General features: G+C 40.1%; 1 protein-coding gene across 4 annotated transcripts in view; it reads left to right on the plus strand.

The window, feature by feature from the left end:
* Positions 1–17692, plus strand: part of MLLT3 (MLLT3 super elongation complex subunit) — a 130798-nt gene that overhangs the window by 64771 nt on the left and 48335 nt on the right. For 3 of the 4 annotated variants that reach the window (XM_087741612.1, XM_087741613.1, XM_087741616.1), the window contains exons 3-4: positions 971–1053; positions 4941–5084. In XM_087741612.1, the coding sequence (XP_087597738.1) occupies positions 971–1053; positions 4941–5084 (227 nt within the window). The remainder of the gene's footprint in view (positions 1–970; positions 1054–4940; positions 5085–17692) is intronic. The other variant, XM_087741615.1, reaches the window with a different exon arrangement.

Consider the following 17692-nt stretch of genomic DNA (forward strand, 5'->3'; position numbering starts at 1 on the left):
ATCTTGAGTTGATGCTGCAGGAGATGCGTGGTTTCTCAGGCTCAGCCTACCTTTGCACTTACGTATTACATGGGCATGAATTCTGTAATGAGGTTGTCATGCAGCCAAACAGGAGAAGGAAGAGGTGGCTTCTGTTCCAAGTTCTCTAACAACGTGCTTTTTGTTACTGGCTGGAGTTGGCAGGCTAGTGCCACTTTCTTCAGAGAGATCATGTTCAGTACTATGGGGATTTCATGTAACTAAAAGCCCTTGCACTAAGCTGAAAACTTGAAGGAAAAGATTGTATATTGAGTAATATTCACTGTCATGTTAAAGAAGTCTGAATCCTGTAGGGTAAACCTGGATACTGTTTTAACATAATGCAATAGTTAACCTTCCTGAGGTTCTCCACAATATACTGGAATGTTGTGTTATGTCCCCTCTCCCCCCAGTAATACAGATTTCAATTTTATTAGTATTAGTTCTAATTTAATTAATTAATTTATTTTAAATTACATTTATTAGAATTAGGATTTTATTAGTATTAGGTTATGAATACATGAATGGCAGTTCTTCTGTCCCCTACATGTTTAACCTTCTCAAGGTGAAATCCTATATATTTTCCATTCCCAGAACAAGTCTTGGCTGCAGTGCCTATGTAGCTGTTGTCGGTACTCGGTGGATCCACCTGGTGTTGAAGTCCCTGGTGGTTCTGCTTTAGCAGTCTAAAAGGATTGAAAAAGAAAAAAAAAAAAAAAGAAAAAAAAGAAAAATTTGCTGTCCCTAAACCATAGGTTTTATACAGGCAGGAATGATTTGCTTGCAAGATTGACGTTGAGTTGTGTGCAGATATGTCTACTATGTGTGTGCAGTTTTGTAATGGTGCTGCCACAGAACTATTGTCACAGATTATTTGCTCGTATGTTTTGCTTGTGCATTTAAAACATTACTTTTTTGTGTTAAATACAGGTTTTTTTCCTCTTTGTTTCAGTGTGCAAGGATCCACCCTACAAAGTTGAAGAGTCTGGGTATGCTGGTTTCATTTTACCAATCGAGGTTTACTTCAAAAACAAGGTATGGAATCACATACTTTTTATTAAAAAAATAATAATAATAAAAAAAATATCATGTGGAAGTCAGGATTTTTTAAAGATTTGCAGTTCAATTCATAAACTCATTTAAAAATTAGGTTTAAAGCTATCTTTGTCGGTGCTGTTCCTCAATTCAAAGTCACTGTAACTTGTAGAAATGTGTAATTGTATTTAGTAGATAACTCTATGAAATTAGGATTACCTGATAAAAATAAAGAAGTTGAATGTAATTATTCAGAAGAATTACTGTCCCTACTCAGAAGTGGACAGACTTTAAATAATGCTTAAGGAAGTTCAAGAGCCACTTAAACTTTAAGAAAGGAAAGCGATCTTGATTATGTTGATTTCATGATGAACTCGTTCTATTTTAGTATTGCTGATTTTTTAAATTTGTTCAGGTTTTGATCTTTCAAAACAGTCTTTTTTTTTTTTTTATCCTTCATCCTCAGTCTGGAAAAACATTCTTTTAGACTGCACAAGAACATTGATTCTACTCAATCCAGCATTACCGGGGGCACAGTTTAAAAACAAACCCAGTGCCGTTCTACAAAGCTTGCATTATTGTGGTATCTCAAATTCTGAGTCAAAGTAAATTCTGCACTTACTGTGGGTCTCTTAGATAACAAATGCAGAGATTTCCTTTAATGTACATAACAGGGTCTGTATTACTAATAACTCATTCAGATAAAAAGAATTGGATTTGGGTGGAATTAAAGAGCAAAAAGCTTGCATGGTTTAATGTACAGTACCTTAACTGCAACATTTTAGGTTCCTATTGTATGTCATGTGCCTCGGTGGAGCTATTATTATACCTCGCATGCACTTCTAAGATACTTGTGTGTTTATTTTATATTACCAAGATGTAGTTTAACATAGTTATTTTAATCAAGTCAGTGTTACGTCTTTAATTTGTTGAATGCTTGGTGAAAAACTAAAACCGAAAGAAAATAGAAATGCATAGCAAAAGACTTGCTGGAACCCTGGTCACTTAAAATTTGTGTTAGAGTACAGCTTTGTTAGCTGTGTATGCCTTCAAGTAGGTACTCCAGTGTTCTTTTGTTTTTCACAGAAACCTCTGTCAAGGTGTGAGGTGTGCATAATTCTGCTCAGGCACTTCCTAAGTTACAGGTTTCGAACAGGTAGTTCTGAAATGTTCCCTGTATCAATCTGTGAAGAGCAGGGCTTAGTCTACCCTGTTTGCTGTTGGAAAAGGAAACAGAACTGCCTCAGTGAGTTGACTGGCTTTTTTGGTATGCTTTTTAGCTCTGTCTCCATTAGGGAAACAGTTTTGATTCATTCAGGAGATCTAATGAAAAGCAGCCCGTTCTCTTTCACTCCTCTGTTAAGAGCTCATCCCGAAACTGGGCAGACAAAGTCAGAAGACAGCGAGTCAATCATTGAAGCATCTCTACAGAAAGCTTCCTGCCCGACATGTCTTTTTTTGTCTTCCACTCAGACTTTTGGCTGCCTTTGACTGTGGAGACCTGCAAGTCTCAGGAGTTCTCCAGCAGGAGTTGTGGCTTAGACTGAGATCAAGAGGGCAGCAGTGATTACAACTCACCTCACCCTCAAGCAGCATGTGGAATTAGGAAGTTTGCTAACATCCCTTACCCCTATTTTGGTGTCATGGAATACGAGAAGCAGCAGTTGGACTGTGAGTCAGCTAGCTCTTCACACAACTGCAGCAGCATGCCCTTCCCTGGGGTCGGGACAATACAAAGGAAAAGTGGCACAAAAATTGAGCTGGCATTCCTGAGGCATATTACTGCTTTCTCCTGGCTCAGCTACTCTTCCTCCCCTAAGCCACTTCACAAGTATTCCAATACAGAAAAAGAGGAGATAGACAGAAGGAGGAAGAGGAGACAGACCATCATCACTTACGCAAGGTAGACAACTTTTCAATTTCTGGTTCAGAAAAGTACCCTAATGAATAGAGAAGGCAGGGGTACAGGAAGCCACGTAGACCATGGAGGATTAAAGGGTGCCTGTTCCCAGGACTAAGCAGAAATTGGTAGAAAATCTAATAGGTGTTTCACCCAGACGAAAAATATTCCAAGCTTTAAAGAATTAAGGAAATGACAAACAAACCCCCTTCCCGAATTTAGCAGCAGCAGCAGGCTATAATTGTTAGCCATTGAGACAAAGTCATTGAAAAAATGCTTTCAGGTTGAAAGACTCCTACTCTGGAAAATGCAGTCCATTTAGGGTAAGGCTGATTAAACTGCAGTATATTCTGCCTTCACTGTTACACCGTTTTGAAATAACGGCAGTGGTACTGGGAGTCCTTTGTATAGCAAAAGCCTGCTTTGAAATCACTGGTTATGTTCATCTAACTTTCCATAGAATTCTTTGAAGACTCCCATTTATAAATTCTTATAACTTTGCTTTTATGGCAAAGCTCCTGGTACCAACTGTTTGCCTGTAGCCACATCACAGTTTTCTAAGCAGACCAGGGAGTAAATCACTTCCATTTTTTTCTGCATCATGCGTTAATCTTTCTAACAATAAGACATATCTTCAGCCATGGTTGCCTTTGAAAATGGTCCATCAAGAAAATAGTTTATCTAAGGGAACTGCTCTCTTCTCTCTTCAGAAACAGACTACTGCAGGCTTTTTATTTCAGGTCCCCTTCTGTTGTCTCTGCTCCAAGTCTAGAGATGGGATGATGAGGATGTCTCTTGGCTGTGTTTGAAACCTCTGATTTAAGTTTTAGAATAACTGAGATTTCTATGCTTTCTGTTCTTCACATCCTTAGAATCCTGAATCAAAAATAAACATTTTTTATGTGGATTTCTTAAACATCTGTCACTGAACAGAGCACACATTTTGATTACACGCAGTGTTGGATATGTGCTGTGGATTTTTGCTGTGTTTCTTCCTCCTCTTCCATCATGGTTCCCTTTTTACTAAAGCTTTTCCTGAATTTGACCTTTTACTTGTGTTCTGCATTAAGACTGACATTGGTTTGGTGGCTTCTGTTGCACATGAGGACCCTTGGAGGAAGGGCTATTTAATATTGCCTTAAAAGAGCACTTATATACAGCTTCTAGAAGGGACTGTGTAAATGTATAACACAAAACATACTCAGTATCTTTTCTCTGGTATTACAAACTGAAGTCTATTCAATGCCACTAGTGTCAGCTGAGGCTTTCTTAGGACAGTAGAGCATGGATGATTTCTTCTAAGATAAATTTGCCTTTCCTGTTCTTTCTCTCTCCATATTGGTACAGGGAACATTCAGTTTCGTTTTTTTCACTGCAGTGGCAGAGAATTTTAATCACTTGGAAGCTGTGGTGGAACACTTTAGATCTAGCTGGATGCACTCATTCAAGGCAATGGAGTTTCATTGATAAATGAGCAGACCCCATACACAGGAGATCAAATATAGTTGACTGCAGCAGTTTCATTCTTACCCCTTTCTACAACTCGTGAAGAAAACAATAGTGTTTGGCTTTGGAGGAATTTGCATTCAAAACTTACTGCAGGTTCTTCAGTACTATCTAGGGCTGAGAAGTGTGATTGTGTTGGTGACTGAGTTACCTTGTGTTAGCTGAATCATGATACTTGCCAATGCCTACGTCTATAGCCTGGGCCAAACATGACATAACACTTTCAATTTAAGCCTTGTCAGGACAGCTTGAAGTTCATGAAGTTCCTGCGTTTTACCATGTGTTATCATGGGCTGATAGGAGCTTCTCTGATTTACAGTAGCTCAGCTGATGCTTGGTAAATTCCATCATGTGTCCAAGAACACAGCGAATGGTTAAAAATGACATTTTCATTTTAATTGACAGTCTTTATGTAGCCCTTGTTTTCAACTTAGTTAGTTTTGGTGCTAGATGTTTCTATCTGGTTATTTTCAACCCTCAGGAAGAACCTAAGAAAGTTCGATTTGACTATGACTTATTCCTGCACCTTGAAGGCCACCCACCTGTAAATCACCTCCGCTGTGAAAAGCTCACATTCAACAACCCGACAGAGGAATTCAGAAGAAAGCTGCTAAAGGCAGGAGGGGTGAGTCCTGCACCCATGTCAAAAGCCATCACAATAAAGATGTTGCTGCTTATTGCTGGTGCATGATTAGTATAATAAAGATTGACCTGACAGTGGAACAAAGTGAAGGGTTTTTGTGATTAACTTCATATAAGAGCTGAGTGCTTGTTGTCTTAAGTGGAATGGGTAAGCAAATGAGCATGTGCCTACCTTATATAGACAATTATATTCACAACCAAGTGATTCATGTTTACTTCTGCAAAAGCAGAACTTAGACATTATACATGAAGCATTGCTTGGTTCACTTTCCAGGGATGAAATATAGGAGGGCTACTGTGATGGGACGAAGTAATAAGAAAATAAAATGTCTCTCATTTAAAGAGAAATGGTTCTATATTAAGCAGAATAAATTCAGTAGTTATAAGGTAGAACAAGTTAGAAACTGCAAGTATAAATAAACCTACTGAAATTTATTTAATATGTTATACCATCTGAACCAGAAAAACTTACTAAGACTTCTTGACATGTTGGTAGAATTAACTGATATGAAAAAGGCTAAAGGAAGTTTGCCCATTTGGAGGGAGGAGAGGGGCAAACCTTTAGGTTTACGCTTTGTCCATTAGTGGAAACCGTTCTGCTGTGTTTCACACAATGGCAGAATCATTCATGCTGGCAGGGACCATCAGAGGCTCAGCCATGGGGTCAGACTGGGCTGCTCAGGGCTTCACCCCTCCTTGCCAGGGTGTGAAACTGCCCCTGGCCGAAGGTGGCCCAACCTCCCTGGGCCCCCGCTCCACTGCTGGGCTGTCTTCGTGGGGAAAAGGCTTCTTATCTCCAGCCTGATCCTCTCGTGTGTCAGCTTGTGCTGCTGCCTCTTGCCCTCCTGCCACACACCACTGTGAAGAGCCCGACTGTGTCTCCTCTGTTCCATTGGTGCCAGAGATGCTGTTGGGTGCTCCCAAAGCTGTGCCTCCTCCCAGCTGAACCAGCCCTGGTCCTGCAGCCTCTTCTTGCAGGGCTCCAGCCCCACTGTCGCAGTGGCCTCCCCTCCCACTGTTTTGTTGGTGGTGTTTCTGTTTTGGGGACCCAAACTGGAGGCAGTACCCAGGTGGAGTCTGATAAGCACCAAGCAGGGGTACAGTCCTTGCCCTTCCCTTGCTGTCAGGGCTGTGACCTGCTCATGAGACTCTGGGCACTGCTGGCCCTTGTTGCTGCCCAGGCACACGGGTGGCCCTGGCTCAGCTTGCTGCCCTCCAGTGCCCAGGGCCAACCCCCCAGAGCTGTTTCCCAGCCGTAGCTTCATGGCTGCAGGGCTCTGCCTTGCTGGGACAGGGCTTAGCATTTGGCGTTTATTCTGATTGTGTTTTGTGAGGCTGCTGTTAACCCATTCTTCCAGACTGCCTGGGTCCCTCCTGGTGGCAGCTCTGCTCTTGAGTGTCAGCTGCTTCCCTTCCCCCGTTGGTTGTCATGTGCAAACCTCATGAATAAGAGTGTATGCTGTCTCCTCCTCCAGGTCACTGATAGAGATGTTAAGCAGGCCTTTGTATTGTGGGTTTACTAATGTAAATGCCAGTGCTTATCTTTGTGTTTTTGAACAGTTGTAATAAAAATGGGTAGCCCTATCTGGCACAATTAGAGAAAAGTAGGTTCTGGGCTGGAGATAAGAGGGAGGTAGTGTGAGAATATTCAGTCTGCTGAAGAGTATCTTTGAAAACAAAGCAAAAATAAGTAGCAGGTATAGTCTGAAAGACCTTGTTATCCTCCTGGAGAAGAGAACTGTTACAACTATAGCTGTTTTGAAATAGAAGCATGAGCTGTGTTTTGTGTTTGCATTTATTAGGTGCAAGAGGGTATCCATGTCTGGACAATGTGTTGGCTCTTTAGTGTGTTTGCAAATAAAACATCAAGATTGTATTCTGGAAAACTTCATGAGCCACTGCTTTAATGTTAATCATATCAGGTCAGTTGTCAATGGACAAGTTTTACCCACAACTGTAATAAATCTAAATGATGCCAGTAGGGACTTTGTGGGGGGGTGAGGGTGGCTAAAAAGGTAAAATTAGGAAGCGTCCTATTTTTATTGCTCATTTTCTGTGTGTTCTAATTTTAGGTTTCTTGAATTAACAAAAGCAAAAATGTTGCCTAATTGTAAACAATGAAATGTGGGGTGTTTTGATCAAATTCTTTCCCTGAGTATATCAGCGTGGTCATTCTTAAAATGCTTTGCGTCATTGCATTTTGTCTTCTGGAGGCTACAAACTGCTTGCTTTTTTTTCTCTTTTTTTCTTCTCCATTTTCCCAATTTCCTTCCAAGAAATGGGTCCGTTGTGTTTCCTGCTTCCCTCTGTAGGCTTTCTTAACCTAGGAGTCTGATAAACTTGGCAGAGATGATGTAATAGCATTCTGTCTGTCTTGTTAGTAAAAGTCTCTGTGAAGGGCTTACATCTCCCAGCACTGAAAGGCCCATTACACTTTTATGAAGTGCTGTACACAGGCTTTTCTTTGACTGTTGTAGAAGTCCTGGAAAGCTGGCTCTCACTTCCAAGTGTAAGTAGAGTAGACAACTGAATGAATTCACGAAACCTTTAACTCACTTGTAACTTCTATGCTTTAGGCTGAGAAAAGCATTTACAGGATAATAAAGTATGAGATGGGTTTTGCACTTACTTATAAGTCAAAACAATTAATACTTCTAGCTTATGGCTGTTTTCAAGAAAAAAAGTAACAAAGCCACAGAACTTCCTCAACAGGCAACAAGTCAGGCAAAATTAAGTTCAAGTCCTTCAAAATGAATGAGATACCACATTAATGTAAAACGCTGAGTGGTAGCTTTAAGAAAAGCACTCTAAGATGGTGGACCTTTGCTTACATGCTTTTAAATAATGGTGTAAATCACTTGATTTCTGTGCACCTTGAAACCTTTTCTCCAAGCAAAGTCATAGGATGTGTCATTCCACTGATGTAAACTACTAAACGTGATTCTTTCTCATTTGCATAAACATATGTATGTTACAAATAGTATGTCCTTCTGAAGGGAAAAGTGCAGGCTCACCTGGCACCTGCATGCTGCCATATTCAGTATAGACTTGTCTATGTGTTTGTCTCTTGCTGCAGATTCCTTGAATTATCACTTGGATGCTCACAATTCCCCTTTTCCCTCACACATACATCTTGTGGCATCCCAAATGCGAACTAGTCGGGGATACTTGCTTCAGCCAATGTTCTTTTGTCTTTCAGGCTAAGAACCTTTTTTTTTTGGTTTGTTTTAATAGGAAGTGCTGGCAGTCTGCCAGCATGTTCTTGTGGTTACCCTTCCCTATATACATCCCATCCTTCAGGTGCCCAAAGGTCTGACTGGTTATCCTGCAGTTCACTGGGAGAGAATAAGAGTAATATTTGGAGATCCCGAGTAATTAAACAAGTGAGAACACAACTGTAGCACAGCTTTGCAGTGCCACTGTGGCCACTTTAGTTAAGGCAAACAGGACATTTAGGGTCGTGCCGGTCATGTAGATTAACTCTGTGGAATATTTCTATCTTAACATTTTATTTTATATCACCAGAATTGAAGCATAAATATACAGTCAGTCATCATTAGTAGGAGGTCACCAGCTTGCTGATTTCTCTTCCATCTGAGAATTACTTTTTCAACCCTTGCAAGAAGAAGGATTTGATTTGGCTGCAGCGATTGTATTTCTGTAGTTGGGAAGGTAAATAGGAACCTTTGGTTCAATCTTAAAAAGGCCATATGTAATTTGTGAAGTTCTTTGTCAAAATTTTCCACTTTCAGAAACATATTTTCTACTGAACTTCCCCCACCTCTGAAAAGATTTAGTTGTGCTCAAGTCCATCTCTACTATTTACCTACTTTCAGTTGACCTTGTTCTCATAAATGTAAAAAGAAATGTTTACAGAGGAAATGAAGTATTTTAAAAAGAGTACTCTGGGCAAATTCAATCAAACCATTCAGTGTAATAGTTTATGTTCCATCTCTTTGCATATATATTCTAAATGACATTTCTTTTATAAAAGTTTGCTGTGGAAATGATGCCACTGATAACTTTTTGCACCATTTGCACCATTTAGTCAGTGTAGTGCCTAATGATGTGAAGCTAACATGGATACAGATATGACTTATGTGAATTAGCAGCATATACCATAATCCAGCCTGTTGCTTGAAATCCCCAAAGACACCCTGTGTACAAATGACTTTTAGTTAATCCATTTCATACCAAGCTACTGGTAGTGACGGAACTGTATACATGTAGTCTCCTACAGAGCTCATCCTCTAGACAGCACGAAATTATGCATCAGTAAGTACAGTAGGACTAAAGTTTTCATCAAGTAAACACCAGTAAGCATTGATCCTTACCTGGTCATTCCTTCTTAGATTGGTCAGTTACCTTTTCTGATTAGTTTCAGCCTCTAAACATGAAAGAACCTGAGGGAGAAGAGGCAGCACTGTGATTCCTGTGTGGATATGGGAAAAGGGATGACACTGACTGGGAAATTACAGTCATTAAAAAACAATCTTCAAATTTGAAGTAGATTTTGAATGTTGAATCCCACTAAAGCCACTTATAAACAGGGTCTGACTCCATTGACGTGTTTTGTGTTGTCAGTAGTGCTGGTTCTATTGCTTTTTTGGCTTGCATGTTTTTCAATTTCAAGAAAAAATTGAAAATTACACCTAATCTGCTTATTGAGCCAGTAGAAATAAATTTATTTTGAAGATGCTGAATGGCAGCTACCTAACAGTTAAATTGAATTTCGCCTCTGGAAACATAAACTTGCTCAGGCATAACTTGTTTCAATATCATTTTATAAATAACTTAATTTTGATTCTTGCAGGAAAAAGTAGTGAAAATTATTTTCAGTCCACATTAAGACAGCAATTCAATACAGCCCTGTCTCCCATAGCTGCAAATACATAAATAAAAATGTTTGTACTGTGCAATACTCCCACCTTTTTGGAAGGAGACTCAAAATTATTTGTTTAATCCAGGAGTACACAGACAACATTTAACAGGTGAATTTCTTTCATAAAAGGAAAAGCCTTATAGATACCCCTTAGAGACCAGTTACTGTTATAGGCAAAAATAGTAAAATTTGTAACATTATTACAAAAGTACATGTCTATTAATGATACAGTTTGAGGTTTCAGATTTGGAGTATTCAAGGAATAGGTCACTTTTAGAGTAGTAATGACTTTTTTAGCAACAGAGGTGCCCTTTTTGTCTGCTTTCTGAAAAATTAATTTGGAAATGCAAGCAGCTCTGCTTCTGTAGCAAGGCAACTCTTTCTTTGAAGACAACTGATCTATTAATAAGTCGAAAGAAAGAATCATTCTGAGAGGGGTGCAATTTTTAGAAAACAATATCAAGGTAAAAATTTAGATTTTGCCAAAAATCACTGCATGCTAGTGTTTGAATTTTTTGCAAATCTTTGTGGTTTTACTGTTTAACAGTTAAGAAATGTCTGTTCAGTCACTTGAGATGCCTGCATAATGCCTGTTCCAAAACCTACATTCCTAATCTATGTAATGAAGATGAAATCACAAGGATTTCCCTCTTTTCTCTATCCTCCCTCTTTCCTTGCAATTCCTCTGTGTCAGTTGGAATAGTTGGCTTCTACCCAGAGCCAACCTTAGGTATAATGCTGCTCTAGGGAAGGGATTATCTTTAATCTTCTGCTTTTCATAATTAAGTAATGGGATTTTCTTAAACTATGTATTACTTTACTTTCAAGCAAATAACTTAAAAGAATTCTAAAAGGTTTTCTATTCCCTTGTGAGTTTTTTGGTTTAAATAGGAACAACAGTTGTTCAGGACAACTAGATTTTTATTGTTACTCTTAGTGCTTTCAGTGGTGAATGAACTTGTTCTTCACTGTAAAACGACGTGGGGTGCAGCAGCCCAGGACCACACAAAGAAGTCTGTTTGTCTGCTACTGATGCACGATGAGTATAATTCATCTGTAGGGCTGCGGAAATGTTGCAGTAATGGTTCATTTTTCCTGGAATTCGAACATATCTCATAGCTCTTACTGAAAGTACTATTTGAATTTTTCTGCAGCACATTGTGGGAAAGCTCACCAACCTGTTCTGAGGCTGCTGTATGAAGGTATGCTTAGTTTACCAGCTCAGTAAATGAAACTACAACAGGTAGCTTGGTCTGTATCTGAGGCAAGATTATTCCAGCTTGTTGATGGCCTCCTTTCGTTCAGGAAAATGAAAAGTAGGAGACAGACAACAGCTTTTTGGTAGTGGTTCATTCCCCTGAAGAAGCTCTAATGTGCCTTAATAAGGAGATTGTGTTGATCTGGAGCAACTGTGACAGCTCATGCAGTTTCTAATTGTGTAAGTATCTATGTGGGGTGGTAGATCTATGACTCCTACGCATTAGGGGTGGCATGATGTGCATTTGTAGAAATTGGAAATAAGAGAAGACCAGCTTCCATGGAAGATTTTGAGGCTGTTCCTCATGCTTTCTGTACTGGGATCCTGAAAAGCAAAATTTTGTGTTTTGAAAGTGGGTGGTTCTTGTTGGGTACCTGGGTACTCCAAGCTGCCAAACGTGTTGGTAGGTAAATGTTGTCTTCAACAGGTCAATTTTTTTGTAAGGAGATTTCTGAATCAGTAGGTTTATGTACAAGTATTACAATTTCATATTTTTTCCCAAATTGCTGGAAAAGGGATAGTGGAAAAGGGTTCCCAATTAGAGTAAGATAATTGGTGGTGCATAGTTGTTGTTCCCTGACCCCTTCCTTTGTTCAGCAATGCATGGAACTACATAAATTAAATACATGGCGGTTTTTCATTCCATAGCACTCAGTTGCCTTAAGTAGCAAATTGGAATGCCCTTGGAAGGTGCCTGCAGCTCAGGTATTATGGAGACTAGTCAATTCATGTTGATCAAGCGGGTAGGATCATTCCTACCCAATAATGTGAATACCAATTAATTCCCTGTACCCACTGTCTTTTTGAGAAAACTAAGTTTTCCTTTGTCCTTGCCCAGGAGGCTGTCTTTTATTTAAAGCAACTGATAGACAAAGTTTTTAAACACAAACTCAACAGCTGCAGGCTAGCGAAGTGGGTGTTTGGTGAACTAGGGGCAAGATACCACTGCCAGCAGATAAATTCCAGTGGCTGGAAGTGGCTTCCAGGAGGATTTTTCTCCATCTTCCCAGAGACGAGAGTGAGACTGATGGGATTCTTGTTCCCTGGATCTTCCTTCTTGAAGATGAGTGTGGTGTTTGCCTTTCTCTAGTTATCAGGAACCTTCCCTGACCACCACAACGTGTTGAAGATGATAGAGAGCTGCCTTGCAATGGTACTGACCAGCTCCTTCAGTACCCCTGTTTGCATCCAGTCTGGTTGCATGAACCTGTGTCCCGGTGGATGAAGTGCACCTTAACTCAGTCCTTTTCTCTTGTGGGTACTGATCTTACTAGTGAAAGGATAGGCTAAAAGAACATTGAGCACATAAGCCAAGTTCTTTGTCATGAGGTCTCTTGCCCCATTGAGTAGTGGACCCAGACTTTCTTTAGCCTTCCTTTTATGGCCTATCTGTTTTAGAAGCATGTCTTGTTGTCATTCACATCATATAATATTAGCTGCTTCTTATGGGTGCAAAGAATTTCCATTCATGAGGATTATGAAGTTCCTGCCAAGAAGTAGAAGTTAAAATACCTATTTTTTAATTGAATTTTAAACAAAACAAAAAAAAACCAACCACGTGTGGATACATAGAATCATAGAATGTCTCAAGTTGGTAAGGACCCATAAGGATCATCAAGTCCAACTCCTGCTCCTTGCAGGACTAACTAAAACTAAACCATATGACTTAAGAGTGTTGTCCAGATGCTCCTTGGACTCTGACAGGCTTGGTGCTGTCACCACTTCCCTGGGGAGCCTGTTCCAGTGACTGACCACCCTCTCAGTGAAGAACCTTTTCCCAATGTCCAATCGGAACTTCCCCTGGCACAGCTTCATTCCATTTCCTCCTGTCCTATCGCTGGTCACCAGCGAGAGGAGATCAGCACCTCCCCTCTGCTGCCCCCCTTGAGGAAGTTGTAGACTGTGATGAGGTCACCCCTCAGCCTTCTCTTCTCCAAGCTGAACAAACCAGATGACCTCAGCTGCTCCTCATAAGTCTTGCCCTCGAGGCAAGTCTGTCTTGCCCACTGTCTTGGTCGCCCTCCTCTGGACACACTCTTAATAGTTTGATGTCCTTCTTATACTGCACACAGTACTTGAGGCGGGGCCGCACCAGTGCAGTGCGGAGTGGGACAATCGCCTCCCTTGACATGTTTCTTAATACAACCTATTCTGTAATCCCCATATCATTTGTACCCTGGTATTAAACCGTGAAACTAACTGTTTTATCTTGGCCATGTTTCTAATGCTTATCCAGAACCAGGTACTCCAATCCACCCAACTGTTTTTTAAAACCATTTAACATTTGTGAACAAGCATGTCTAACTCCCTACGTTTACATGGCCTATTACTGTCACTATTGACCACATCAAAGACAAGCTGTGAGATTAGCTAGACCTCTGTGCTGCTTAAATGTAGTCAAGCTAAATCTTTGAGGGAACAACAAAACTATAAGTGGAACTTCATGCTTTACATACTGGTAAATTCAGAGTGTGATTACATGGCTGTTTAAACTGACATGTTTAAAGCCCAGCTCTTGTCTCACCTTGCTTCGTTAACACCAGCACTGGTGTCTTATTCCACCAGCTTGTTTGATCCTACTGAGCTGTTGGCTTGTGGAAGGGGCTGAGGAGGGAATTAATAATGTTCCTGTTTTTGTCACTGAAGTGATTCATTGTGGGAGCAAATAAGTACCAGCTGCAGGTGGTCTTTGATACCTAGCTTAAGCATGGGCTGCGGCAGTGTCCTCAGCCTATTAGGATGTACTCTTCTTTGCAACTACAAGCTAGCAGGAAACTTAGAGTGCAGACAGGAGGAAACGAGTAAAAAAATTACATATAGCATGGCTGTACTGGAGAACTCTTGCTGTGCTTTTGATGAGCTTGCATTCTTGCTGCAGAATTAGTGGCTTGATGTGGTATGTCCATTCTCACCTTTTGCTTATTTTGTGTATTTTGACTTAATATAGCTATATACATATACATGCACACACAGGCATAAGCAGTATATGCTGCCAGTGTAACAGTGGCAATGTAAAACTAGGGACTTGCACTGAAAGCTGGTTGAAGTACATCTGCCAGGCTGTGTGTTTCTGTGTTTAACGAATGGGAGGACAAAGGGCGGTTACCCACTGCAGAAGTTGCTATCACTCTGTCAGCTGAGCTCTTTCAGTAGTAGTACTTAAACTGGATATATAGTTGTCTCTTTCCTAAATTTAGCCAAAAGGGAAATGCATCTCAATTCCAAAAGTGTTTGGTAATATAGGGGCTTTTTATATAGATAATCTTGTCAAAGAAAACAAGCATTTTGGAGGAGTTCCTAGAGAGTTACTTAATGTTAATATTAACTTTATTTTTTGAGAGGGAGGAGAAGGCAAGTGATTTTTTTTTTTTTTTTTCCTGATATAGGGGACTTTAATGAGGACCATATCCTTTTTCTGACAGAGATGAGTTTGGAAGACAGAGGTGTGTTTTTTTATCATAGGAGCCAAAAAGTTAATTTTACAAGAGATTTTTCTTGGTCTTTTGTCATCTTTGCAGACGATAAGGTCTGTAGTCTGAACTAAAGTTCTGTCTTACTGCATGCATTGTTAATCACATTAAAATTTTGAATCTACAATTGCCATTTTTCATAAGGTTTATAAGGAAATAACAGGCTGCAGGATTCAATGCACTGAGATTTTGGGGGCTCACAATTTGGAATGTCCAGATTTTGTCTTCTACAAATTGTATGGGATTTATTTTCTCTCTGTGTGGAACTAGATTTGCCAAATTGGCCAGACCTCATCTGGTACTAAATGCTGTTCATCCTGGACCTGTAGATCTTTCTATAGACACTCATCCTGTTTCTAAACACACAGTCTGCAATACTGAGACTGTTAATGGTCCAAATACTTGCCCAGAAACTGAGATATCTCAGAAGTCCATACACTTTTTAAAGATGTCAGCTTTCTAAGAATGTTTGTGCCTAATGATGAGTATATAAATATTTCTAAACTGGAATGTTTCTGAATTTTAAAAAGAAAATGTATGCAGTGGTTGAACCTCAGTTTATTTTGGTGAGTCAGACTTCTGTGCTTCAGGGAGAAAATGGCAGCTTCCAACCCTAGGAGAAAGAATCCTTGGCAGAATCTTTAATTTCTTTGCTTTTCATTTCAAGGTAGGGCAAACCCTGATCCTCCTGACTATATTTCTCTTCGACATGGATATGCATCTTTCTGTCATATAAGTGTATGAATAAAACTGCTTTGTGTTAATAAAATACCTGCTTAAACTCTGTAATTAATGGATAATCTTATGTCTATTTTTTCTGAAAGATGATTTGATTTTAATGCTATTGGTATTTTCTATGAAGTTTGTGGGTTTAAACCACTGCATTAAGTTTAATTTAAAGGATAACAATCTTATTTAACCACCCATTTGATTTAGTCTGTGAGAGGAAATAATGATAGAGACATGCATTTTCTCTATCTGTTGCACAGGTTTATGGTACGCATGTGTGGCTACAGATTTTCCTTGTCCTTGTTGCTGATCGTTCTTTGTTAGCTTGTGCCTTCTCTTGCATTCAGCTGGGCTGAATTCAACCAAAACCCTTGGCAAGTTGAGGATAAAAAGTATTTGTCAGGCTAAATGAAATCACTCTACTGTGATTCACAATAGCTAATTGCTATTGACATTACCATGATTACAAGAAGGACCCTGTTGCTTTTACCCAGCTGACTTTTGAGAGTTCTGGCTCCTGACAGGCTCTGGTTTAGGTGTCTGAGAAATAGAAATGAGGAATTGGGGAGAAAATGTTACATGCCCTGTGTGGAATCTTACTTCACAAAATATTTGAATACATAAATAACTTCTAAAGATTTTTTTTTTTAATACATGAACCTATGGTCAAGGAAGGAGAACAACTTGATTGCCTTCTTCCTCTACCTTTGGATTCTAGCAGCAGTGTTGAAAGGTAATGCTCAACTTACAGGCTGATAAAAGTCATTTTTATTACCTAGGCATGTCCGTTAATATTCTCCAGGCTACCACATGATCTTTTGAACAAAAATGTGTGCAACAAGATTTATTTGGAGTGGTGTTTAAATAAAAATAAAAAAAATTAAATCGTGTCTTGAAGAAGCTATAGGCAGTAAATATCATCTTGACTTGGAGAGGTAAAATGTGGAATACACATATCTACATCCTAGATTTCCCAATTTTGAACTTCTCATTCCTCCTTTAACATAATATGCATAAGGCATGTGATGGGTCAGTCTCTCTCTGTCCCCAATATCAGAGGATGTTTTGGTTAGGTGAAGAGGCAGGGGTGACCACACAGGCATCCACAAAACCAAGTGTGACTATGTGCATGGGAACCTGTGGGAAGAGAGAGATGTTTCCTTGCAGGTGCAGAGTTCTGCAACTTCTTTCCAGCTTTGCAGGGCTTGTCAGACAGCAGGTAAGCTGTCTCTGGCATTTAGGGTTTTGAAACAATAGATAAAAGAATAGCTGTGCTAGGAAGCAATAAAATCCTGGCACAGCAGCACTGGAGCAGAATACAGGAACTAGCTGAATTTCTCTCAGATGGAAGGCAGGAATCTTTACATGTCTGGTAATTGCTCTGTGATGGCTGATTTATCTGTGGCCTCTGGAAGTGGTACTCTGTTTGTACTTAGAAGTCTTTAAAATCAAGAAAGGGAGCTAGACCCTTGTTATAGGAAAAATGCTGCTTGCTCACTAGCCATCCAGTTTGCTGTACTCTGGATAAAGACAAAGCTTAAAGTTAGAAGTTGAAGTTAGAACTGTACTGCTTTCCCATTAAAACCTCAGGCTGTTTTTACAGTGTGTCTTTGTGGTGGGTTAACCTTGGCTAAGGGCTGAACTCCCACCCAGCCGCTTGGGCACTCCCTCTGCCTCCTCAACACAGCAGGGGAAGAAAGTAGGATGAGAAGGAGCATGGATCAAGATAATGGCACGGAGATTGCTTACCAGTTAATATCATGGGCAAAACAGACTTGACTTGGGGAAAATTAATGTAATTTGTTGCAAATTAAAATAGATTTGAGTAATGAGAAACAAAAAACCAAAGAAGAATGCACCACCACCCCTGACATCACCTTCCTGTGCCCAACTTCACTCCTTTGTTCAGGACTTGTCTATCTCTTCCACCTCCCTGAGTGGTGCAGGGGGGGGATGGCGAATGGGGTTTGCAATCAATCCATAACAGCTCCTTTCTGCCACTTCTCCTTCCTCACACTTTCCCCCTGCTCCAGCACAGGGCCTCTCTGTGGGCTGCAGTCCTTCAAGAACTGCTCCAGCATGGGCTCTCCATGGTCCGCAGGGAAATACCTTTTCCAACGCCTGGAGCACCTCTTCTCCTCCTTCTTTGACCTTGGTGTTCATGCTGCAGTTTCTCACACTTTTTTTGTCCTAAGCCGTTCTGCCATTGCATGCTTTCTTAAACCTGTTTTCTGTAGGGCACCACCATCTTG

Source organism: Nipponia nippon, unplaced genomic scaffold (genome assembly GCF_047370975.1).
Source record: "Nipponia nippon isolate SJK-2023a ecotype South Korea unplaced genomic scaffold, ASM4737097v1 scaffold_8, whole genome shotgun sequence".
In the NCBI taxonomy this organism is placed as follows: Eukaryota; Metazoa; Chordata; class Aves; order Pelecaniformes; family Threskiornithidae; genus Nipponia; species Nipponia nippon.